This window comes from Rhineura floridana, chromosome 11 (assembly GCF_030035675.1).
Source record: "Rhineura floridana isolate rRhiFlo1 chromosome 11, rRhiFlo1.hap2, whole genome shotgun sequence".
Lineage (NCBI taxonomy): Eukaryota > Metazoa > Chordata > Lepidosauria > Squamata > Rhineuridae > Rhineura > Rhineura floridana.
In genome coordinates this window covers 11,527,784-11,553,754 of record NC_084490.1, presented here as the reverse complement: position 1 = coordinate 11,553,754, position 25,971 = coordinate 11,527,784, and the positions used below count along the sequence as shown (strand labels likewise).

At 43.7% G+C, this 25,971-nt stretch overlaps 1 protein-coding gene across 7 annotated transcripts in view; it reads left to right on the top strand.

Annotated features, from left to right (window-relative positions):
• Positions 1 to 25,971, top strand: part of SLC12A6 (solute carrier family 12 member 6) — a 58,916-nt gene that overhangs the window by 28,443 nt on the left and 4,502 nt on the right. For 4 of the 7 annotated variants that reach the window (XM_061591384.1, XM_061591383.1, XM_061591386.1 and 1 more), the window contains 17 exons: positions 3,100 to 3,144; positions 5,762 to 5,859; positions 6,546 to 6,677; positions 7,408 to 7,554; positions 17,824 to 17,878; positions 18,396 to 18,526; positions 18,734 to 18,975; positions 19,283 to 19,497; positions 19,809 to 19,967; positions 20,455 to 20,553; positions 20,709 to 20,766; positions 21,248 to 21,422; positions 21,528 to 21,646; positions 21,725 to 21,823; positions 22,185 to 22,304; positions 22,859 to 22,963; positions 23,104 to 23,272. In XM_061591384.1, the coding sequence (XP_061447368.1) occupies positions 3,100 to 3,144; positions 5,762 to 5,859; positions 6,546 to 6,677; positions 7,408 to 7,554; positions 17,824 to 17,878; positions 18,396 to 18,526; positions 18,734 to 18,975; positions 19,283 to 19,497; positions 19,809 to 19,967; positions 20,455 to 20,553; positions 20,709 to 20,766; positions 21,248 to 21,422; positions 21,528 to 21,646; positions 21,725 to 21,823; positions 22,185 to 22,304; positions 22,859 to 22,963; positions 23,104 to 23,272 (2,168 nt within the window). The remainder of the gene's footprint in view (positions 1 to 3,099; positions 3,145 to 5,761; positions 5,860 to 6,545; positions 6,678 to 7,407; positions 7,555 to 17,823; positions 17,879 to 18,395; positions 18,527 to 18,733; positions 18,976 to 19,282; positions 19,498 to 19,808; positions 19,968 to 20,454; positions 20,554 to 20,708; positions 20,767 to 21,247; positions 21,423 to 21,527; positions 21,647 to 21,724; positions 21,824 to 22,184; positions 22,305 to 22,858; positions 22,964 to 23,103; positions 23,273 to 25,971) is intronic. The other 3 variants (XM_061591385.1, XM_061591389.1, XM_061591390.1) reach the window with 2 other exon arrangements.

The window sequence follows — 25,971 nt, the reverse complement described above, 5'->3', positions numbered from 1 at the left end:
GGACAGGGTGAATTATTAATGCTGGGAAAGAGATTTTTATTTATAGCTCATCTTATTCCAAGGGCTCAGAGTAGGTTGTAGCAACTGCATGAAAGACAGGAGAGTCAGACATCCTAGAAGTGCAGCATTCATTGCCTGCTAAGCTGTAAGCAAGTAACTTTTTCTGTCCCTGTGAGTACAATGAGAATAATAAAGACTTCCCTCTACCACATACACAAACTCCACACACAGGGATGAAGTGTGTGCTCTTCAGATCACTCTCTTATTCTAGATACAGCAATTCTGAATAAGTATCAGCCCTTGGATCCATAATCCCTATCACTTACACAGATTAAGGTTGTCATTCCACACATAAGCATGTTTTGAGAGATGCCATGTTTGTGGTGCACTTTAAAGTATTCCAGTGGTATAGGTCACCTCTTGGTAAAACAAGTATTTCAGAATTGTTGAAGGGCAGGGCTTTTTGAAATCTAAAAGTTAAAAACTGCTGTGGATAGCTGCTTCATGGGTTTAGAACTGACCCATGAAGGGGAAAAACAAGCTTCTTCACACTAGATCTCCCAGGCTGAGTAATGCATTTTTATGCTCTCAGTATGGCAGTCTTAAGCCCAAACCTTTACTCTGACCCATCAGAAATGCCAATAATGATTTGCTCATTATTGTACCGCTATCAAGATGGAAAAAACCAAAAGCTTACTTCAGGTCAGATCTAGACTGTGTACAAATGCTCATCCTGGTTGGAAGTGCCCAAATCCCTGGATTCTCCATATAATCTGTTTATCCCAGGTAGTTTGAATCCCTCTGTCCAGACAATAAACAGAGACAGTGTCCTCTATATTGAGCATTGAGTGCAGATGACAGACAAAGGATGCTTCTGCTGCTGGAAGCCAAACTGTGCCAACAGGGTAAGGGAAATTGCCAAGACTGGGGTGGTTGAGAAGATCAAGGATAGGTTGTTCAACAGCAACACGTTGTTTGTGTTTGATCCGTCATCAACAGGCCTCGCTCCCATATGTCTCCCTCAAATGATCTGTGGTCTACTCTGGCATCCCCTAAATGTTCACTTTGCAGACCTTGATAATTGTGATGTACTTTATTCAACTTACTGGTCTGTAGTTAGACCCAGGGCCTTCAACTTGTATCCCCTTCTTCTTTGCTGCATATTGCTGCCCCAGGAGAAAGTCACAAAACAATTAGCAGATCTTTGCAGTTCAGAAGTCTAATGATGTGACCCTTGCACATGACTATATGTTTTGCACTTTGGAAAAAAATTCTTTTTAACTCCTTTTTTCTTTTTTATCTTCCCCTTCCCCTTTTTAAAACAAATAGTTGTTTCTGTCATTGACTTTCACTCATTATTGTTTTGATCTTTCATCATAAAAATAAAATAAAGTGTAAACATATATTAACAATGAGCGATTTAAAATATCAAAATAAACAATATAAGCAGCAGTAAAATAAGCCCCTCAGCAGCACACTTGTATTAACAAGACTTCTTGAACTAAAAAGTCTTTTCGAAATGCCTTAAATCTAGCAATGAAGAGGCTGAGGTCTCCTTGGGAGAGTAGGGGGGAGAGTTCTTGTTCACATTGGTTTACTAATGGTTTTGTGCTGCCGTTTGCAAGTACCCAGAACACATGAGCAGACTGGTGTATAAGCACTATGTCAATGCCCCAAATTGATTTTCCAGGTCTTCCTATGGAGGATTCAAGCCAATTTTAACTCCTCCCCCCTCATTTTTCATACACCTTTTGGGGATAGAAACCCTTTATCCAACCTGTAGTGCACTCTGTTGTCTCTAGTCTCCCTTGGTTGTCTTAATCCATTTTGAAGGTAGGTGATGCTGTAGGCTAATCATCTGCTATGATTTTGTCCCTCAGATAATGTATTAATTGTTAAATAGGTTTGATTCTGGGACATCTGTATATTACAAAATCTTAGTGCTATAATTTTGGTGGTGGGTTTTTGTACTTTTGTTACAAGGAGCCTCGCTAGGCATCATTTAAGGCTCACTTTATCCTAGGACCAGACAGTTCAGTAAAGACTGAGGACAGGCTGGCATGTCATAAAAATCCCTAAGGGGAAGGCATCCAGGAAAAGAAACAAAGTAGAGAATTGGTCCCTAGCATCATTTACTGTCTCCGGTAAGGACAAACAGCCATAGAAGCTTTACTAATTAAGAGAGTGCGGGGGGGTCGGCGGGGGGGGGGGAGAGACCCCTCCATGGCCCAGTCAACACTGATAAAATTCATGGGGGGAGAAAATGTTGGGGAGAAGTTTGTATCTCTCATAACAACACCCACCTTGTAATACTAGTCCTAGAAGTAGTAACATACTTCTTACACAGCCAAACATTAAGTCTAAACTGTAATAAAAGTGTTAATGTTTTTTCCCATTCCCAATTTTACAATTTTGAAGAAGGCTACAGCTCCTAGCCTGCCCTGCAGTTCTGGTTACACTTCTCCCCACCCCTACAATCTGAGCTTTCCAGCAGGCAAGCTAAATCATGTACTACGGAAAAACAACACCGTCCCCAAGGAAGGGTGATGGCCACAAATATGACACCTACCCTTCCAAACTTCATTCACAAAGATAGGCTGAGTCACCATCCCTTAATAATAGCAGAGGGGAAATACTGATTTTTTTATCACCTTTTGGTCTTGCTGGTTTCCCCATCCACCACAAAAGTCAGCATGTGAAAAAAACTATCCCCTTTTTTCTAATTGTCCCCCACCATAGAGCCTGAACCACCTGGTAGGGAAAAAAAAAATCTGTTCTCTCCCTCTTTGAGTTACAGAGTGTTTTCAACTGTGTGTGGGAGGGAAGGGAGAAAAAATAATTTCCTATGTTGCTTGAAAGGCTTGAGTATTCTAGATTCTCTTTCCCTGATTGCAGCTATTGTTGGTTTTGAAATGACAGCATAAGACTCCATGATTACTTTTTGTTCCATACCTTTTTTGTTGTTGATTGAGGGGGAGGAAATCTATTTTTGAATCTTAGGGCGGTGGGATAGGGAAACGTTGGCCAATCACTTTATTCCCCCATTCGCCCTTTATTTTGCAATTCATTTTCTTTCTCATTTTCTGTTTGGTTTTTCAGATGTGAGTCAAACTTCCGTCACGGGGGAACAGTATCAGCTCTTAGGTACGGTACTGCAGGACTCGTGTGTTTGCAGTAAATATGTGTCTGTGTCTATCAGTGTTGTCCATTGTTCGACAATCAAAAGTGTGTTTCTGTGCCTCTGTTGCTGCTGAAATGACAATAGATTAGTGTGAGTATATGTGTGTGTATGTGTGTGAGAGAGAGCTCCTTATTAATGAAAGGATATGTGCGTGTAACCATCTGCTCAAGGCAAAAAATTCCATGTGTGCCTGTGTGTTTCTGGACAGACCTGTAGATAGCCACTCTCCTGTTTGCCTGTGACACATATTCTCCACATGAACAGAGCTCTTTAAAGAAACTTTCTTTTGTGATTTTTTAAAGGCTATAAAATACTAACTTGGACAGGCTAGCTAGTAATTTTTATAGACTATTACAAGACTGCTTTAGGCGATGTAAATGCACTGGAATGTTTGTGCTCATACTACATTTTTGTAGCATTCTGTTTCAGCATAAATTCTTTCACCAAGACGTAGCGGCTGTATCTTTCTGTTAAGAGGTGGGCTACATTCGCAGTGCTCTCATTTGTGCAACAGAGTGACATTGAATCCAGCCCAATACCACATCTAACACCAAGAAACATTGTTCTGTAGGGACCTGCTTTTCTTTGTTATTCTAGATAGAATAACACCCTTGAACTCAGTTCTGTCCTTCATACATTTGAGGAAGTGAATCAAAGAGAGCCAGTGGTCTTTGTAAATATCAGGGATTCTTGACTTGCCTCTGCTGGGGATAATTGATTGCATAAGCAGTAGCAGGATTGTTATCTCTGGTATGTCAAAGTGAGTGCATGTAAGGTACCCTAGAGACATAGTCACCAGAATCATGTGGCTGAAATACCTAAGAACTCTTTGTTCCTGTATACTGGAGATATTATTTCAGAATAAAAATTCAGAGAAGCCTCATACTTGATTCATATTTTGCATTTTCTGGTAGACCCCGGAAATAATTTCCATTCATCCATTTGCCCTTTCCCATACACAGCTGGCCTGTTGTTATGATTTATTTCAGTGTTGTCTCTCCCATGTAGCCAGAACAGGAAGCAACATTTATTATCCCCTTTGTTCTGGATGGTGAGGGAAACAGGGTGGGGTGCTAATCCAGCCCAGGCAGATGCCAGATTCCATGCCTCAGGGTTGTTGGGTAGGGCCCAATAATAAAAGTTGAGTTTCTTTGCTTGGGGCCAAGCCTGTCTCTATAATTTACTTCCATTTAGAAGAGCACCCAGTCCTATCCAGAGTCTACTCACCTGTCTATCTTCTGTGAGGTGCAAATGGAGGGGAGACAGGGATGTTCTCTCATATGGCACGGTTAAGACATAGAGCTCAGAGGCATATGTTGATGGTTTGGAGAATGGGCCCTACATCTCTGAGATTATCTTTCTAGATCTGTGTATCAGATGGGATGGGAGAGAATGGAGGGGAACTAGTAATGTGGAGGCCAAGAAGGGATTGGAACTACTGAATTATTTTTTCAGTAAGTTGTGCCAGTTGCATTTCCTTTGTTAAAAAAAAAATCCACCAGGAACTAATTTTAGTGTGTCTATGTCTTGTTTTTAAATCCTTATCCTCAAACATTTTGCGACAATTAATATAGTATTAGTTTCTAGTCTTTGTAGTTGCAGGTAAAAGTTTGGAAAGTATAGTAAAACTGCAAAAGTAAAGAGACAGCCCAACTTTTTTAGCATTTAAGGTTCCTGTGATTTTAACATTTCTCCCCTCAAGGTCAGACTGCAGCTTTTCACACCTGATGCACTTACAAAAATCACACAGGAGAAGTACTATCTGCCAATCTGGAATATACCATGTTCTTGAAAATTATAGGCAAATGGCTTTCAAGTATATGCAGTATACAAATTTGTATATGTAAATTTGTATTTGTAAATTGATGTAGCCCTGGTGCTCATTAGACATCCCTAGTGGTGAATTTAAATTACTGCATTTAAAGGAACTTTGCCTTCATGCAAGGAGGATGAAACACAGCTGTGCAGATGTTTTCAAAACATAGCTGCTTGCCTGTCTGTCCATCCTTCCAACCACCAGAAGCAAGAAGCTCCAAAGTGGAAGAGCTGTGTAGTGCTCCCTTGCCTATTGCCTTTGCTTTGGCAATCCTTTATGGGAAGCAGAGGTGCATGCTTGATAGCAATATTGCCCAAATGGTAGTTCTGGCCATGGGCTCCTTGTCTGTTTTTTTTTCTCCCTTGCATCCTGTGCCTGTTGCTCACTATAAATCCCCCCCCCAAATCTGGGGACAATAGCAATTGCCTTTTGGTAAGTTGTTATCATCAGCTGAATGGGCTAATGATCTGAAAAGATGTAAGGCAGCCTTTCCCAACCTTTGGGTCCACAAATGTTGTTGGAGTATGACTCCCATCAACCCCAGCCAGCATGTCGATGATCAGGAATGATGGGAGTTGTAGTCCAGCAACATCTGGGAACCCAAAAGTTGGAAAAGGCTGACGTAAGGTGTTCTTACTGTTCCCACTGCCCAGATGCAGCTCTGATACTTTGTAGATACAGCTCTGATAGATGATGCGGGAAAGACTTTTAGATTCTTTTGCTGGATTGCTCTTTCTTTTCCTTTGAGCTTTGTCTCATTGCAGATCCTGGTCACAAGAAGGATCCTCATAATGCCTATCTCAACAATATCAACTATGAAGACGGCGATGAATTCTTCGACAAGAATTTGGCACTCTTTGAGGTAAGATCATTGCTTCCTGCTGATGGGCTTGTTCTTTCTGCCTTCTGCCTCTCATCCATCCACAATATCTGTCCATATACATATTCATCATACCCTTTCATGATAGGTGCTATTAGGTCAGTCTCCCTGTTTCCCAAAGCTCTGTGTGTTTATCTAAATTCTGCAAAAGCATAAAAAAGCTGCAGTGTTAGAAACAGGGATATGGAAAAGGTGCAGGATTCTGCATCTTGAAAATCTTGTGGCTCCTTTGGGGAGGAAAGGTGGGATATAAATTTAATACAAATAAATAATAATGGCTTTCTTTCTTTTTTACTTTTAACCATCATAGCTGCAAATGTGGACTTGAAAATATGTAGGCAATGTTTGCTGTAATTTCTAACAGCTAGGAGGGGTTTTGGTAGGAAGAGTTGCAAAATAAGCAATTATGGCAAACTTGGCTAATTTTGTAAAATGTACTGTACAGGTTGCTCAGTTCAGAGTTTCTTGGCATGTAACCTCTTTTTTTATGCCCACACTACACCAGCCTGCTTGTACCCAATCTATTTCTTTTCTCTGTAATTCTTTCATTTGTCTTAATTCACTAATGACTACAGCTTATGTTAGTGTCTAGCGAGTTATCTCCTTAGTCCTCTTAAGGGGACTTTTTATAGCAAGTTTTAATGCTGACTGCTCTTCCCACTTGGTAGGAAGAGATGGATACCCGGCCGAAGGTATCCTCCCTGCTCAACCGCATGGCCAATTACACCAACCTGATGCAGGGAGCCCGTGAACATGAGGAGGCTGAGAATGTCCCTCCAGGCAAGAAGAAAACTACCAAGGTAAGGAGCTTATTTGTAAAGAGAAATATAGACAGTTTACAGGGGAAGTATATTGTGTTAAGACCAAAAAAAATTGACGTTCAGACTGGGAGGAGTTGGACCTTTCACCATGGCTGCCTGCAACTATGGAGATCCCTTTTCGTAGAGACATTCCAGAATAAAATTGTGGGCTTCTTCTGGAAGTGGTAAACACCTTTTTATTTGACCTGGATTTTAGCTACTGAGAGTAAGGCAACACGAGGTAGGCCTGGAAATGTTTTTAGATTTCTTGGCATTTGCTCAAATTTGTGGAAGCTATTAAAATAGTAGATACATCAGATCAGTTAAAAACCCTGCTCCCAGAGCTATGCAAAATGTTCAGATTTGTACGCCACCAAATCAAGTTCTGAGGTATCTGAGTGATCAGGTGCCTGGGATTTTTCTCCCCAGTCCTATCAGCTGGGTTTTTAGGTTTTTTTGTATTGTCTATTTTCAGTTGATTTTTAATTTGAAATACTATATATTTGTTTTAGTATTGTTAGCTGCCCTAAGCTTAGCAACTGGGTTGGTCTGGAAATTTAAACAAAGAGGTGGGGGTGTCAAAGGGAAGAGATCTGAAGGCCTGGCTGGAGAGAAGTTGCAGGTTGGTCTGTAAAAGGTGTAGGCAAAGCCAAAGGGTGGAGAACAAAGTAGGGACAGCAAAGTGGATGTAGGGTTGGTTTTGAGATCTTGTTTGTTCTTGCTCTTCTAGTCTCCACAGATGGGCACATTCATGGGAGTTTATCTGCCTTGCTTGCAAAACATCTTTGGAGTGATTCTCTTCTTACGGCTCACCTGGGTAGTGGGTACAGCTGGCGTGTTGCAAGCCTTTGCCATCGTCCTCATCTGCTGTTGCTGTGTGAGTTCCTCTTCCTTGCTGTTTGAATCATGTCCTGGTATCGGAGTCTTTAACGTCTCAGAGAAGAAGACTAGAGTAAGGAGGACTCCCGGGGGTAGATCATGAAGATGGGCATGGGAGGAGAAAGCGAAAGCATACTTTCTAACTTTAGCAGAACACAGCTGAGAGTTCAATGTAAAAATCACAAAATTACCTTCACAGATGTGTCTTGAAACCAGTGATGGGTTTTACTTCTATACCTGTTCAGATTTTCTTTGGTTGAACTGTAGCTGTATCTTCTGGAATGTTACCTGTCCCTCTATCTGACCAGAACATATTTGCTCAACCTAATGAATGAAATGAGCACTTTCTCCCTGGAATATTATCTTACTTGCCTATAATAATTCGCTAATAGGCAAAAAACCTTGCAGTTTAAGAACGTACCTATAGCAAACAGATATTTCTATCAAACTGTAAAAAGCGGGGAAATTGGGCAGTTATAGTGAATGAGATATTGTACTGCCCGACAAATTTGTCAAAATGCAAACACAATTTGAGTTGGTATTTCACAGTCCAATCCATTTTCTGTGTATCTTGGAAGAATTTGGTAACATGTGCTTCTGAGCGTATAGTGAGTGGTGGCAATACCTGCCGTCTCCGAAGATGAAGAATTATATTTTTATATGTTTGCTGGTGTTCTTACTTTGCGTCTTTTCTATGTTAGTACTGTTTCTACAGACAATGTAACCTAGAAAGTTATATTTCTCTCATTATTCATCACAGAAATCTGTGTCAAATTTATTTGTATTAATTTCAAAGCCTTTTTATTGGTCAATGTCATGATGGTGAAGACAGCCTTTTGTGTTTCGAACTGGAGGTTATGCTCTATTTCTATTTTGGGTGCATTAACAGTTGAATATGGAACTGCAGTTTGATGTAAAATCATACTGATTACAATATGTAGCTACTTAAGCAATGACTCTAGCTGTTGGAAAAAAATAAACTTGGCCTTCCCAAGATGCATGTTTTTAGCCTACTATGCTTACACTACCCCACTTAAGGAAAGGTGGGCATGGCCAATTAAAATCATAAAGCACACCTAGAATTTTGCTAGAATATATTTCACCTACCACTGTTTTATCTTGTGCAAACTGAGACACTCCTCTTGTCCATTGGAAACTATTCTGCAGAATAGTCAGTGCCATTATTCAACAATTGTTTTTGGATTTTTTTTAGTGTAAACTATGCGAAGTGTTGCTGTACTTCACATATTCACAGAAACAGAAGCAAAAGAAAATGATTTACTATAGGAAACGTCACTAAAATTGCAAAGTAAATCAAACATATTTAAAGTGACTATCTGAACTCTATCAACTGTTTTAATATTGTTGCTTCCTCCCTGCTAAACCAAGATCAACACAGCACATGTCTTGTTTCTGTTATTTGGGCTGATAGCAGGTGTTGCCACCACTCACCATATGCTCAGAGGCACATGTTACCCAATTCTTCCAAGCTGCACAGGAAGTGGATGGGACTGTGAAAGACCAACCCAAGTTGTGTTTGCATTTTTACAACTTTGTAGGGCAGTACAATATCTCAGCGAGGAGGTCAGGTCTCCTGCTCCTATGGTGCATTCACTATAGCTGCCCAATTTCCCTGCTTTTTAAAGTTTGATAGAAATATCTGTTGACTATAGGTACGTTCTTAAACCACAAGGTTTTTTTTGCCTATTTGTGAATTTCTCTGCTTTTTAATCCAGGAGGTAAGAAATGGGATCCTGTGCAAGTTTGCTGAGAATAGATTGATCATTTGCATGCTTATTAAGTTCAGTGGGATTTACTGGCCTGCAGTCATGTTTAGGATAGGTGAAACTGACCGATGGGGAATGGGAGCAGGAAGGAGGGGGAGGGGGGGAGGGCAAGCTTGATCATTTGCATGTTTATTGAGTTCAGTGGGATTTACTCCTGTGCAATCATGCTTAGGATAGATAAAACTCAGCATAGGAAGGAAAGCCTGGAGTAGGCAGGGGAGGAGGAAGAAGGGAGGAGGGGAAGGAGAGGGGAAGGAGAGGAAAGGCAGGTCTGATCATTTGCATGCTTATTGAGTTCAGTGGGATTTACTCCTATGCAATCATGGCTAGGATAGGTAAAACTGATCATGGGGGAGGAGGAGCGGGAGGGGAGAGTAGAGGGAAGGAAGAAGGGGGGAGAGGGGAGCAGAAGGAGTGGGAGGGGGAAGGAAGGAATTGGAAGGGGAGGGGTGAAGGAAGGGAGAGGTGATGGGAGGGGAAGGAGGGGAGGGCAGTGTGACGCCCTTCCCTGGCTCTCCCTGTCAGGTTCCTACCTGTGCGTGGCTACTGCCTGTCACTAGGCACCACCAGGGACTCCACCAGTCCGGACTGTCCTTTTTTATTGTTTCTCTCCCCGCTCTAGCACAGATCTCAACAGATCTCCCTGCTAGGCAACCACCAGTCACGTCCTAATACTAGTATTCCCAGAGACTCTGAATACTGGTATTGTTATTCTCTTCACCGCTGCCACCATTTGTTACAGTTCCCCTTCAGCCTTGGTCATTACCCTCCCTTCTGGTCTGTGAAACCCCAGCCAAGGATCAGGCCTTTGGTAAACCAAATTAAGTATTTATTACAGATAACAAAGCTAACAAGATTAACAAGATTTCTTCTTAAGGCACATAAGCATATGGTTTTACTCAATACTAATCCGAACTCCACCTCCCTCCTGGCAAACAACTCTCTAAACCCCACCAAGCAACCCACTCAGTTCTCTTCTCCCCCTCCCCGATTCCACTCTCACTCTTCCTTTTATACATTCAGCCATTTTAAACACTCAGCCAATCATCTCGCATTCTACTGCCCATTCACTCCCCCTCCTCTTTCACTACTTACCATGTATCTTCTAAAACAACAACACTTACCCTATATACATTAATATAGGAACATCACATTTCCCCCCCCCCCTTAAACAACAGCAGAGTATTATTCCTGTTCCAGGATTTATACGTCGCGTTAACAAATAAAAGTCTCTATGGGGAAAATGTCTTTCTTTGTTCCTCTGTCTGGTCACGTCACTGCAGTCCCAGCCACTTGCCTGGAAAGTCCATTGGCCAGTACATTGTCCTTGCCTTTTATGAACTGGAAGTCCACTTGATAGTCCTGTAGGGCCCAGGACCACCTCTGCAGCATAGTGTTATGGTTTTTCATAGTCTGCAACCATAACAAGGCCCGATGATCCGTAGTCACTGTGAATCTTCATCCCCACATCTATGGGCGCAACTTGTTCAGTCCCCACACGACCGCTAGGCACTCCTTCTGGACCGACGAATAGTTTTTCTCCCTCGGCGTCAGCTTGCGACTCAGGTACGCCACTGGATGTCTGGTGCCTTCTCTCTCCTGTAGCAAGACGACTCCCAGCGCGAGGTCCGAAGCATCTGTAGCCACGATGAATGGTTTCTCATAGTCTGGTGCTATTAATATGGGTCCTTGACACAAGGCTTGCTTCAGTAGATCAAAAGCCTTCTGACATTCATCCGTCCATACCACACGCTCAGAACACTTCTTCTTTGTTAATTCATGCAAGGGGGTTGCTATTTCCCCAAAATTTCTCACAAACTTCCTATAAAATCCAGCCACACCCAGAAATGCCCTTACTTGTTTTTTGGTTAAGGGGATCGGCCACGCTTGTATTGCCTCCACCTTGCTCCATAAGGGGGTGATTTTCCCACTCCCCACCTTATGTCCTAAATAGATTACTTCCTTTAGTCCAAACTGGCATTTCTTAGCTTTTATTGTGAGGCCTGCTTTTCTTAAGGCCTCCAATACTGTTGTCAGGTGTTGGACATGCTCAGGCACCGACTTGCTAAAAATGGCCACGTCATCGATATAGGCCACTGCAAAATCTGACATGCCTCGCAACACAGTATTGATTAGCCTCTGAAATGAACTTGGTGAGTTCCTTAGTCCCATGGGTAAGGTCACAAACTCATATAACCCATCTGGTGTACTGAAGGCAGTTTTGGCTCTGGATTGCTCGTCTAGTTCCATTTGCCAAAATCCTTTACAGAGATCTAGTGTAGAGATAATGGTTGCTGCCCCCAATAACTCTAACATTGCATCTACCCTAGGCATAGGATACGCATCTGGGACAGTAATTTTATTGATTAGCCGATAATCAATGCAAAACCTTGTCGTTCCATCTTTTTTCGGAACCAGGACAATACTTGAGGCCCAGAGACTGATGGATTCCCTGATCACTCCTAATTCCAGCATATCTTCCATCTCCCTTTTGATCTCATTCAAAACTTTCCCATTCACACGGTACGGAACAGATCTGATTGGGGCATGATCTCCAGTATCAATGGAATGTATAACTATACTGGTTCGCCCAGGTTTGTTGCTAAAGAGATTCCTATAGGTTTTCAAAACTCTCAGAATCTCTTCTTTTACTTCCTCCTTCACCTCCTCTGACCATTCCACTTGATCTACCCCTCCTTTGTCTTTGCTTTCCTGTACCAAATCTGGAAGTTCAGGCCCACTTCCCTCAGGGAATAAGGTAACTTGCAACACCTGTGCATCCCTGGTATGGTAAGGCTTCAACATATTTACATGAACCACTTTGCTTTTGTTTAACTGATCTGTGGTGATTACATACGTCACTGTGTCAAGCCTTTCTCTGATGGTATATGGTCCTTCCCAGTTAGCCTGTAATTTGTCATGTTTCCTGGGTATGAACGCCATAACCATATCTCCCACATCATACACACGTTCCCTGGCTGTTCTGTCATACCAGTAACTTTGCTTCTCCTGTGCTTGACTCAAATTCTTTTCACCACCTCCATCATTGATGTTAATTTATTGCGGAACTCCAATACAAAATCTACTACAGATGTTTTGTACTCTCCCAGGGTTCCTTCCCATGAATTTTTTAATAGTTCCAAAGGCCCCCTCACTTTTCTAGTGAACATCAGTTCAAAGGGTGAGAAGCCTGTTGACTCTTGAGGGACTTCTCTGTATGCAAATAAGAAGCATCCCAAACGTTCATCCCAGTCTTGTGGGTGATCTTGAACATAGCTTCTGATCATGCCCTTCAAAACGCCATTGAATCTCTCTGTTAACCCATTAGTGGCAGGATGGTAAGTAGTGGTCTTTAGATGTTTTAGACCACAACATTTCCACATACATTGCATCACTTCTCCCATGAATACACTGCCTTGATCCGTCAGCACTTCATGAGGGAAACCCAGCCTCATAAAGATTTTTAATAAAGCCTCTGCCACTACAGGGGCTTCCACGGATCTTAGTGCTTCTGCGTCTGGGTACCTGGTGGCAAAATCCACCACCACCACTAGATATTTCTTGCCATGCCTTGTGGGTTTGGAAAAAGGGCCCACCAAATCTATTCCCACTCTATAAAAGGGTTGTCCAATTATAGGAAGGGGCTTTAAGGGTGCCTTGGTCTTTACTCCACTTTTTCCCACCTTTTGGCATATTCCACAAGATAGACAATGTTGTTTTACATCTTTGGAGATGTTTGGCCAATAATAGTGTGCCGCCAATCTCCTCTTGGTCTTTTTTATTCCCAGATGTTCTGCACATGGGACATCGTGGGCTACCTCTAGCAATCTGGTTCTGTATTTGCTAGGTACTATTAATTGCTTCACTGGTTCACATTCATCCTTTCTCTCAGCAGGCATCCACAGTCTATATAAAATCCCATTCTCACACACAACTTGATTCCTCAGTTTGTCAGTGAAAGGAATCTGTTGGGTCAGAGCTTGTTCCTTTATCTGCTTCAAACTTATATCTTTTTGCAGCTCTTCCCTGAATTGATCTGCCTCATCATTATCAGAGACCACTTGATACAGTTTGTCTCCTTCAGCAGGCCTGCTAGTGGTTGCTATGGTGACCTGAGGCTGGTTAACAGATTCCACCCTGTTTGTTTCAGCCCCCCTTAATATGGCTTCTTTTTCTCTGCCAATTTGCTGTCTGGTCACTACATAGATCTTTCCTTGGGCGCCCATTACATCTGTTCCCAGTATTACTGGTTCTTGTTGCTGGGCATTAATGCCTACTTTATATCGGCCCTCTCGGCCTCTCCAAGTCATTTCCACCAGGGCCACAGGCAGACTTTCTGGTTGACCCCTCACTCCTTGGATAGTCACAGTTTCCTGAGGTAATATTACCTCAGATTTTATTAAATCTGGCCTCAGTAATGTCTGAGCAGCACCAGTATCAAGCAATGCCCAATAATTTGCCCCTTGTACACTCACTTCCTCTCTCAGACTTGAATCAAGGTCTGTTACTTCTGTCCAGTTTATCTGGCAGAACTGAACCTTTTTCGCTGTTTCTAAAGCCTTGGGCTCTGTTTTCACTGCCCTTGTCTGAGCAGGATTACTACTGGGGTTGGCAACCTCACATTGAAAACGTAGGTGCCCTGGTCTACCACATTTGTAGCATATTTTCTCCTCACTGTTAGGGTATACAGATCCACTCTGGGGTGTCCTGTGCCCTTCAGATTTTACTGGAGGACTCACTCTCTGTGGTACCACATCCCTTCTGCCAGCGTTATATGGTCTGGGTTTAAAATCTCTTGATGTTTTCCCCACCCAGCCAGTTCTGTTGGAGGCGAAGTGATCCGCCATCTCTGCGGCCTCCTGCACCGATGTAGGGGAACGGTCTTTGACCAGGAGCCTTATTTCTGGTGGTAACTGATGGTATAATTGATCCAATATCATGAGGTTTTTCACCTCCTCCACAGACTGAGCTTTTGCACTTGTCAGCCATTTCCCAAATATGTCCATCAGTTTTGCCCCCAGCTCCACGAAAGACCTCCCTGTCTGTATCTGGCAGTTTCTGAAAAGCTTTCTAAAATAATCAGGCCCCAGTCTGAATCTTTTAAACACTGCTTCTTTGAATTCAGCATAGGTGACGGGCCTGTCTGAGGGGAAATATTAGTATACCTCAGCCAATTCCCCTTTAATCAGGTTTGATAAATACTGCATGTATTTAACTTCAGGTAGCCCCCACAACTGAGCTGCTTTTTCAAAGGTGCTGAGGTAAATTTGAGGATCTTGACCAGGCTCATAGACAGCAAAGTCCTTTGGAGTAATTTTTATTTTTGCTCCATCTCTGTCTTTCCTTGTCTCCTCAGAGTGAAATTTCTCTCTATCAAATTTTAACTTTTCTACTTGTAATTCAGCATCCAATGCTCGTTGCTTTTCCCTCTCCTCAAACCCCAATCTCATTCTCTCAATTTCCAACTCCCTCTGTTTTTCCTTCTCTGCACCTTCCATGCTCAATCTCTCAGCTTCCATCCTCAATCTCTCAGCTTCCAACTCCCGCTGTTTATCTTTTTCCTCAGCCTCAAAGACCCGCTGCTTTTCTTTCTCATCAGCCTCCCTCCTCAATCTCTCAGCTTCCAACTCCCTCTACTTGTCTTTTTCCTCAGCCTCCCATCTTAACTTTTCTCTGAAGTACTCTATATAAGCGGGATTGCTTAAATATCCTTCTGGGGTCTCTTCCCTGACAGGTTGTTTTTGCTGGGCAGTTGCAAATCCTATAAGTGCTACCCTCAATTCATCTACCCCTTTACCCTCGTCAGGTAAATTAAATGTTATGCACTTCTCCACCAGCTCCTCTCTTTTCATTTTTATATATTCAGCCATGGTGTTTGAGTTCACTCACTCTTTGCCACACACTCTTTGCCAGTCACTCTCACAAGTAATCTTGTTTTGTTATTTCTGTTTGCCCCACCACTGGTAGGGATTCTCTAGTATTCGTATCTCACTGCTACAGCCAACACCTGTGACGTATTCTCCTGTGTTCGTATCTGGATTCTCTGTTGTTCGTATCCCACCGCTACTGCCACCACCTGTGACGCCCTTCCCTGGCTCTCCCTGTCAGGTTCCTACCTGCGCGTGGCTACTGCCTGTCACTAGGCACCACCAGGGACTCCACCAGTCCGGACTGTCCTTTTTTATTGTTTCTCTCCCCGCTCTAGCACAGATCTCAACAGATCCCCCTGCTAGGCAACCACCAGTCACGTCCTAATACTAGTATTCCCAGAGACTCTGAATACTGGTATTGTTATTCTCTTCACCGCTGCCACCATTTGTTACAGTTCCCCTTCAGCCTTGGTCATTACCTTACCCTCCCTTCTGGTCTGTGAAACCCCAGCCAAGGATCAGGCCTTTGGTAAACCAAATTAAGTATTTATTACAGATAACAAAGCTAACAAGATTAACAAGATTTCTTCTTAAGGCACATAAGCATATGGTTTTACTCAATACTAATCCGAACTCCACCTCCCTCCTGGCAAACAACTCTCTAAACCCCACCAAGCAACCCACTCAGTTCTCTTCTCCCCCCCCGATTCCACTCTCACTCTTCCTTTTATACATTCAGCCATTTTAAACGCTCAGCCAATCATCTCGCATTCTACTGCCCATTCACTCCCCCTCCTCTTTCACTCCACTTACCATGTATCTTCTAAAACAACAACACTTACCCTATATACATTAATATAGGAACATCACAGGCAGGTTTGATCATTTGCATGCTTATTGAGTTCAATGGGATTTACTTTCATGCAGTCATGCTTGAAAATGAAATGGACTGCCTTCAAGTCGATTCTGACTTATGGCGACCCTATGAATAGGGTTTTCATGGTAAGCAGTATTCAGAGGTGGTTTACCATTGCCTTCCTCTGAGGCTGAGAGGCAGTGACTGGGCTAGGGTCAGCCAGTAAGCTTCATGGCTATGTGGGTATTTGAACCCTGGTCTCCCAGGTCGTAGTCCTAGGATAGGTAAAACTGACCATGGGGGGGCTGAGGAGAGGGGACGGAGGAGGAGGGGGAAGGAGGGAATTGGAAGGGGATGGGGGAGGGGAAGGGAGGGGTGAAGGAAGCAGGAGGGAAGGGGCAAGGGGAAGGGGATAGAAGGGAGGAGGAGGGGAGGGCAGGTTTTATCATTTGCATGCTTTTTAACTTCAGTAGGATTTACTCCTGTGTAATCATCCTTAGGATAGGTGAAACTGACCTGGGGGACAGGTGGGGGGAGGAGGAGGGCAGGAAGGGGAGGGAGAGGCAAGAAGGGGGAGTGGAGGAGATTGAGTGTGTGGGCACTGGGCAGAGGGGAAGCCCCTTTCCTTTCCAAAAGGAAAACATTGTGAACAGTATCATTCTTTTTTAGGGTTTCCCCCATGTTTTTATTCTACAGCAGGCACATGTAGCCTCCCACCCAAATTTAAACCAAAACTGTCCCTGGCCACATCCACACCACGCCTTTCTTTCACTTGAGACAGTCATGGCTTCCCCCAAAGAATCCTAGGAAGTGTAGTTAGTGAAGGGTGCTGAGAGTTGCTAGGAGACGTCCTGTTCCCCTCACAGAGCTTCAATCAGAGCAGCTGACTGTTAAACCATTCTGGCCACTGGAGCTCTGTCAGGGGAGTAAAAGTATCCTCTCAGCACCCTTCACAAACTACACTTCCCAGGATTCTTTGGGGGACTGTCCCAAGTGAAATAAAGGTCTGGCATGGGTGTGGCCCCCTGATCAGGCAAGCCAAGCAACTGTGAGTCTGGCTTTTAGAACACTGACAGTTGGTTCTTACTGAGCATGCCCAACATTATCATTGCGTTCAATGCAAAATTTGTTAAATTAATTAAGTCTGTCAGGCATCTTTTTAACTTTTAAACTGCAGAAGATGGTCAGAGTATGGGGCAAGCCAGTAATAGGATTACAGGTACTGTGTGAACATTGCTGATTTTTAATTAATTTCAACAAAGTATGGGAACTCTGACAGAAAAAAGTCCAAAAGGGGTCTGTTTTTTTCTCTCTCTCTTTTTATCCTTTAAACTCTTGATTCTCTGACTGTTTTGTATATCACCATGAAAAGTTAGAGAGTTGTTAAGCAAGCATTTCTGCGTTCAGGACTAAGTTTTGTGAGGTTTTGTTTTGAAATGAGCTTATGGGAAGCATCAGAATGGCATTGGGGTATTTTCAATTTAACATTGCGGAATGCGAAAAATCTATGCTGATTATAGGATACTGCCACTCTTGTGGCTGTATAATATCAGTTAGGAAAACCTAATCGGAACATGCACTTTAATTCACTATAATGTGAAACTGGCCAGAAAGGAAAGGATTGTTAAAATAAGATTGGAAAGTTGTAACAAAATTCATCAGACTTAATATCTGCAGTGTAATTACATGACAGCAAAATTCTGTCTGTTTGTGCTTCTTCCTTCTAAATCCTTCTGTTGATGTCTCCTCTTTAGACACTGCTAACAGCCATCTCCATGAGTGCCATCGCTACCAATGGAGTTGTGCCTGGTGAGTACCTAATATTTAAAGAACCACCTTCTGTCACACACAACCTGTCCACCAATTATGATCGTCTTTAAAAGCAACTCTGAGTACCCCCACCCTCAGAAATTAGCCAAGCAACTTCTGGGGAAAAGTCCTTTTCCAAGTTGGCACCCAAATTATGGAACTCTTTCCTAAACATGTTCCCTGGATACTATTGTTACCTTCCAGATGTCAGGTAAAGTTTATGCTGTCATAAAAGCATAATGACTTTTAGCAGTATTTGGGATCCTTTTAAAGTGCCATCTTCCTTTTATCTTTTGCTCCTTATTTGCTATCTCAGTTGATTTTGTCTTGTTGATTTGTTTAATTGCATTTGAGTGTGTTGTAAGTCACCTTGAGGCTGCCCTGGCAAAACCCTATAAATAAACAAGTTCCTTTACTAGCAGACATTTAGAGTATATAGGAAGTGCAGATGGTAAGACTTTTTCCTCTCTGCCCAGTCTCTTGATCTCCTGTCTGCTGTTTTCTCTGTTCTCTGCAGCTGGGGGTTCATACTTCATGATCTCACGAGCTTTGGGTCCTGAGTTTGGAGGAGCTGTGGGACTCTGCTTCTACCTGGGCACCACCTTTGCTGCTGCAATGTATATCTTGGGAGCCATTGAAATCTTCCTGGTAAGTATTCAGCACCCCATAAAATCAATGAGATGAGACGTTTCATAGTAGTGAAGTGTGTGTATGCCACTCAGCTGTGGCCACTTCCAAGCAGCCTGACAGACTTGATCAGGGTGAGCACCTTCTCTAAACTTGCAAAATCCATGCCCCTTTTCCTCCATTGCTCTCCTGACCAGGCTGCTGCGTCTGTTTGTTGCTCTCTCTCAGATGTACATTGCCCCCGAAGCGACCGTCTTCCGTAGTGAGGATCCCCTGAAGGAGCCAGCAGCCATGCTCAACAACATGCGGGTGTATGGTTCAGCCTTCCTGGTGCTTATGGTGCTGGTGGTGTTTGTGGGTGTGCGTTACGTGAATAAGTTTGCCTCTCTTTTCCTTGCCTGTGTCATCGTCTCAATTGTGGCTATCTACGCTGGAGCCATCAAGTCCTCTTTTGCACCTCCAGACTTCCCGTAGGTATCAGCATATTTGGAAATTGTTAATAGCAACTTTTCTTTAAATCAATCTGAATGTCACGCCTCCCCCCAGATATTGCTGGAAAATATAATTTTGTGAATGTGTTTAAAGTCTTCTGTTTTGCAAAAGGGTTAGGGATCTGTGCTGCTGTTGCAAAACCACAGTAATCCCTCCACATTTGCAGAACTACAGTTTCCCATGCCCTTGAGGAATTCAGAGTTGGCATTCTTAAACTGGTTTATGTATTCCTTGGCACCTTTATAGTCTAACAGGTTCATCTGTTTGTGTTTCCTCTCCATTCAGCATATGCATGCTGGGGAACCGCTCCCTCTCCCAGCACCACATTAATGCATGTGCCAAGACTGAGGTGCATGACAACCTCACCCAACACACTCTTCTCTGGGAACGTTTCTGCAACACTAGCAAGCATCGGAATGCCTCCTGTGATGAGTATTTTCAACACAACAATGTCACTGTTATCCAGGGTATTCCAGGGCTGGCCAGTGGCATTATTGCTGGTGAGAGAGACTTTTTTCCCCTTTTCCCTGTCAACGATACACTTGATTTTCCCCATGTTGGGACAGTCCAAGAGGTGTCCTCCGCACTGTCCAGATAAACACCCGTTTCCCATTCTTCCCTAATTGAGAGCAGTATGGTGTAGTGACCCCAAAGTGCAACAGTGTGGCCATGAAGTGCAACAGTTGCAGTCTCTCAATCCAATCTATCTCATAGGATAGTGAGAAGTTTATACACACCCTGAGTTGATTGGAGGAAGGTGGGATGATGGTGATGGTCGTGGTAATAATAACAATAACAATAATAATTGCAGACAATCTTTGGAGCAACTACCTGGTGAAAGGCGAGATCATTGAGAAGCCATCGTTGCACTCAGTTGGTGTGTGGGGAAGTCTGAACCAGCAGTACGTGCTAGCCGATATCACCACTTCCTTTACTCTTCTTGTGGGCATCTTTTTTCCTTCAGTCACTGGTAAGAGCTATGTTGTTGCTGGCTGTTGTCCAGAGCCAAACCATTCAAGAAGGACAGATAACCAGGCTTGAATCTGGGGAATTTAAAATGCAGTTCTCCCATGGACTCTTGAAGCTTTCTGCATATTGCCCTCTTTCAGCCTAGGGGACTTTATCTTGGCTGGCCTAAAGCCTGTGTCTGTGAGCAGGGGCTGGATGCAGCTTTGTTGTTGCGGTTTCCCTCTAATGGCTCAATTCAATGCAATATGTCCTTTTCCCACATTGCCCACTGTAAAATCAACATTTTTTCTCTACATCAGGGTAATGGATCCTATGCATAAAGATTTATGCAAAGGATCACCACAGTTCCTTAACATTACCTCCTTTGATCACAAACTTTGGTTTCCCTATCCTTGGAAATTATTATTCCATGTGTGATGTAGAATTCACAGAGCCCTGCCAATGGTGAGGCATCAATGGTGCATACACTATAGGTTTTGTCTTCACAGGGATCATGGCTGGATCAAATCGTTCTGGGGACCTGAAGGATGCCCAGAAATCTATTCCCATTGGTACCATCCTGGCCATTCTTACCACCTCCTTTGTGTGTATCCTTTCTGGCAAATGGATGGGGCAACATAGGATCAATAAGCAGGGGAAGGGGGGGCAGTTTGTGCCTGTGGCTGCCCTTTTGCATCCAGTTCTTTCTTGCACCAGGTTATGCAAGAACATCTTACTGCTCCTTGACTGTTTAACACACCAGATCTTAGCAACGTGGTACTGTTTGGGGCTTGTGTGGAAGGTGTCGTGCTCAGAGACAAGTAGGTAGTAGTGCTTTGGCTTCCCCTAGTGCCACAGTTCTCAAATAGAAATAGTTGTGTGTTTTTTATTCTGGATGCAAGTTTTAGATTGCCTTGACTAAAAATATGGGGCCCCTTCTGGGACAGAATCTCAACCCTTTGGTACACTTTTCTGGCCCACCCATCTCTCTCTTTTGGTTAGATATTTGCTATTAGTCTTCCATAGAAAGGAAGCCAGAAAGGCAGCAATCCTATATCCTCTTACATGGGAGCAGGTTCCACTGAACCGAGTAAACATATATTGAATTGAGCTGTAAGTTACTTGCACTTATTCTTGTTGAAATCAATGGGACAAGCGCAACTAACTCAGTTTGGATCCAAATCTATATCCTCTGAATTCTCTACCTGCTGGAAGATTTGTTTCCACTGGATCCCTGTACTTCTTACTATTAGCCCTTAGACAAGCACCTTATGGCCTCACTCTTTTGCTTCTGTTGGATAGGTTTGGTGACACAGTGAAGGGAAACCTGGTGGTGGGGACATTGTCCTGGCCCTCTCCTTGGGTCATTGTCGTCGGGTCATTCTTCTCCACATGTGGAGCTGGGCTGCAGAGCCTCACTGGTGCCCCCCGACTGCTGCAAGCCATAGCTAAGGACAACATCATACCCTTCTTGCGGGTAAGAGTGACAACAGCCTAATATCTTGCTGCTGAATAAAAGTGTGTTTTGTTTTGAACAGTCTGTTTTCTAAGGTTGAGATGTGTTCTTCCTTACTCACTCTAGGTATTTGGCCATGGCAAAGCCAATGGTGAGCCCACCTGGGCCTTGCTCCTGACAGCAGGCATTGCAGAACTAGGGATCCTTATTGCCTCTTTGGATATGGTAGCCCCCATCCTATCTATGTCAGTGACATTTTTATCATGGGTTGGGGTCTCTAGGAAACATACATCCCGCTAACCCTACTTTCTGTTCTCCCTTAGGTTCTTCCTGATGTGTTACCTGTTTGTCAACCTAGCCTGTGCCTTACAAACGCTGCTACGCACCCCCAACTGGAGACCCCGCTTCCGGTACTATCATTGGTAAGAGTGCCACACTTCCTAGTGGCTGGGAGAGGGAAAGACATTGGTGGGTACCACAAGCAGTGGAGAGGGGCTTGAGAGGGTGCAAAGTTGGATCCCCAAGTTCTATATCCAGCTATGCAAACGGAATTGGGTGTGTGTGTGTGTCTTCAGATTAGAGTTGGATGAGGGAACTGGGATTGAAGAAATTTGGGGTGGCACTCCTAGGTTATGTGTATTTGGTATGTCTGCTGCCAAGTACAAAGATTGTTCTCTTGAATAGAATGCAGCATCCTGTGAATCTGACTTCTCATTTTAAAGAACCAAAGAAATAAACAGTGGTCTGGATGCTCTCTGACCTTCCCCCTTTCTCTTCTTGCAGGGCACTCTCCTTCATGGGCATGAGTATCTGTGTAGCACTCATGTTCATCTCCTCTTGGTATTATGCCATCGTTGCCATGGTGATAGCTGGAATGATCTACAAATACATTGAGTACCATGGGTGAGTGCCTCTCACCTTCAGGGGCCCTAGGATTGTAACCCTCTTTATGCAGCCTCTTCTTCTGCAGCAAAGGAATAGCTGTGGGAATCGTTGCAGCTCTGCTCACTCACCCAGTCTCCAGTGGGGTGAGAGCAGAGTCCTTTGTTTCTGCATCCAGCCCAGTCTTTGGAACTCTCGCTGAGATTGTCAGGACGAAGGATTGGTTGTAGGTTTCTGAGGCTCAGCCTCTGGATTCTGTATTCAGCTCTTGGAAGTAGACAGTTGCAGCCACGAATCTGGGGACCTCTGTCTTCAGTTACAGGATTTTTGTTTTCTGTTTGTGAAAAACGCAGGTCAGAGGACGAAAAGGCTTGGAGCCATGATCCTTTTTTTTGAAGGCTGAGAGATTTAGAATGAAGTTGGGATGAGGGTGGAAGTCATGGGGCAGTCTTGTCCTTCAGGTTTCTGCATGATCGCCTTAATCACATTTCTCTCCCAATACATCTGGAAGGGAGGGGCACTGAATAACAGCTCTCCTTAAACTTGTTTGGCTAAACACTTTGTGCATCCTACAGGGCCGAGAAGGAGTGGGGGGACGGCATCCGTGGCCTGTCCCTCAGCGCAGCCCGCTTTGCCCTGCTGCGTCTCGAGGAGGGGCCACCCCACACCAAGAACTGGAGGTAGGGAAGAGCCTTGATGTTTCTTGACTTTGCCATCAACTACGTGTGCACAACGCAGAAACCTCATGCATGCATACATGTAGTTGTGTGTGACTACTTCACCCCCATGTGTGCATTTGGGGCATTATTTTCTCTCTCAGGCCACAACTGCTGGTGCTGCTAAAGCTGGACGAGGATCTGCATGTGAAGCATCCACACCTGCTCACCTTTGCCTCTGAGCTGAAAGCTGGCAAGGGCCTCACCATCGTAGGCTCCGTCATGGTGGGCAACTTCCTGGAGAGCTACAGCGAGGCACTGGCTGCTGAGCAGGTAAATAGTACTTCAGCCCAATTCAGCTTACTGGACTTCCTTGATTAAATAGGAGGCTTTGGCACTGGGGCTTATCTAGCAATCAAGCCACCAGGCTAGGAAGCCATGCCTCCCAATCCCAATACAGGTAAAGCAATGGTCTCCAGGGTTTCAGAGAGGGGTCTTTCCCAACTCTACCTGAAAATGCCCGGGTGAAGCCACAGCCCTTCCCCTAATACAAGGGCAGACCATTGGTCCACCTCTCCCAGTGCTGTCTATTCGGACTGGCAGCTGCTCCCAAAACCTTAGGAATTGAGATGACTTCCAGCCTGGCTACTTGAGATCCTTTTAACTGGAGATGCTGGGGACTGAACTTGGGAGTTTCTGCATTCAAAGCAGATGCTCTACCGCTGAGCTGCAATCCCCCCCAATGAATATTTGGGCTCCAGTCCTAGCACTGGCTTCTGGAACAGAACCTGGAGTATGACCAACTAAAGGCCAAACCAATTGGCTGCAGGTTGGGTGAGGGTTACCTTTTACCATTAAAAGAAGCACATGAGTGATGAGAGCAAAATATGGTGCCACTCCTGCCCCAGCCACTCCCGCTCCTGCTTTTCCTCAGCATAGCTCATTTCCAGCTTCAATGCTGGTGAAAACATCTTAAAACAATGGAGTGCTTGGAGATAAGGAGGAAAAAATACAGGATTTGCTCCCATCTCCTTTGGGAGTAAGGGTGGGATATAAATTTAATAAGTAAATAAACAAATCTTTTGGACCTAAACAGGTTTTTGTGTTCTGTGTTTGGCTGTGCACAAGTACTTGGAGGATATATCACAGTTGCCTGGCTTAGGACTAGCTGAGCTGCAGGAGACATGGATTCACTCTATACCCCAGTATCCCTCTTTCATGCAAGACTAGCATTATCTATGAATGGTGTCTTGTTACGGGAATTTAGGAGGGTGTTGTTTTTTTAAAACAAGATATAATTTCAAATACATTAGTATCCCACATTTTCTAGTGCTGAGCCCCTAGCACTGAAAACCGATTGTGGCATTCCATTCACTTATTATTATTAGTTCCTGCCGCAGAAACCCTCAGTATGGTGATTTTATTTGCCCAGTAATGTCCCATCCCCATAATACATTCAACTCTAGAGGATGCTTAACCTGTAGCTTTTCAGATATTGCTGGACTATAACTCCCATCGGCCTCAGCCATCATGGCCAATGGTCAGAGATGATGGAGTTGTTGTTCAGCAACATCTGGAGGGTCACAGGTTAGCCACCCCCACCTTAAGATGTGTTCTCCTCACCAGATTTCATTTTGGCGAAGCATTCCTCAGGTTGGGACACTGAAGAGTGCTTTGCCTGCTAGTACCAAACTGTGGCCTGTGGACCACTGGCAGTCCGTGAGCTTCATTCAGGTGGTCTTCATCATGTTTGTGGATTGTGGTTGAAGATGGAAGATGGCACATCCATTGCATTAAATAATTGCATTGAATTTTAATTGTATTTAATTGTTCTTATTTCTTATATAGTGTCTTGCAAAAGTAATCAGACCAATGCTCTCATATTACTGAATTATCAATGGTACATTGTAATTTCATTCTGTATTATATTTTATTTTGAAACACTGAAACTCAAAATCAATTATTGTAAAGTGACATTTGTTTTATGTTGGGAAATGTTTGTAAGAAACATAAAAAAACTGAAACGTTACTGGTATAAGTATTCAACACATTAATATTTGGTAGAGCCACCTTTGGCTGCAATAACTGCTTTAAGTCTCTTGGGGTAGATATGTACCAGCTTTGCACACAGTGTTGGAGGGATTTTGGCTCTTTCTTCTTGGCAGATTTGCTCCAGGTTGTTCAGGTTGGTGGACATCACTTGTGGACTTCAACTTTCAAAGAGTGCTACAGATTCTCAATGGGATTGAGATCAGGACTTTGACTGGGCCACTGTAGGACATTCACCTTTTTGTTCTTGAGCCACTCCAGTGTTGCTTTGGTCTTGTGCTCGGAATCATTGTCCTGCTGAAAAGTGAATTTCCTCCTAAGCTTGTTTTTTTAGTAGACTGAAGCAGGTTCTTTTGCAGTATTTCCCTGTATTTTGCCCCATCCATTCTTCCTTTGATTTTAAGAAAATGCCCAGTCCCTGCTGATGAGAAGCATCCCCACAGCATGATGCTGCCACCACCATACTTCACTGTAGGGGTGGTGTGTCTTGAGGCATGGACAGTGTTAGGTTTGTGTTGCACATAGCACTTTGAGTTTTGGCCAAAAAGTTCTATCTTGGTCTCATCTGACCACAAAACTTTTTCCCACATCGCAGCTGGGGCACTCTCACGCTTTCTGGCAAACTCCAGATGTGTTTTCAGATGGTACTTTTAGAGTAACAGCTTCTTTCTTGCCACCCTCCCATACAGGCCAGTGTTATACAGAGTTCTTGATATGGTTGACTGGTGCAGCATTACTCCCAGCCACTGAACTCTGTAGCTCCTGCAAAGTGATTGTTGGCCTCTCTGTGGCTTCTCTCACAAGTCTCCTTGTATGAGCACTGAATTTTGAGGGATAGCCTTTTCTTGGCAGTGCCTGGGTGGTGTGATGCAGCTTCCACTTCCTGATTATTAATCCAACTGTGCTTGCTGGGATATCCAAACACTTGGATATTAGTTTGTACCCTTTTCTTAATGTAGGCATTTGTATTCCATTATCTCTCA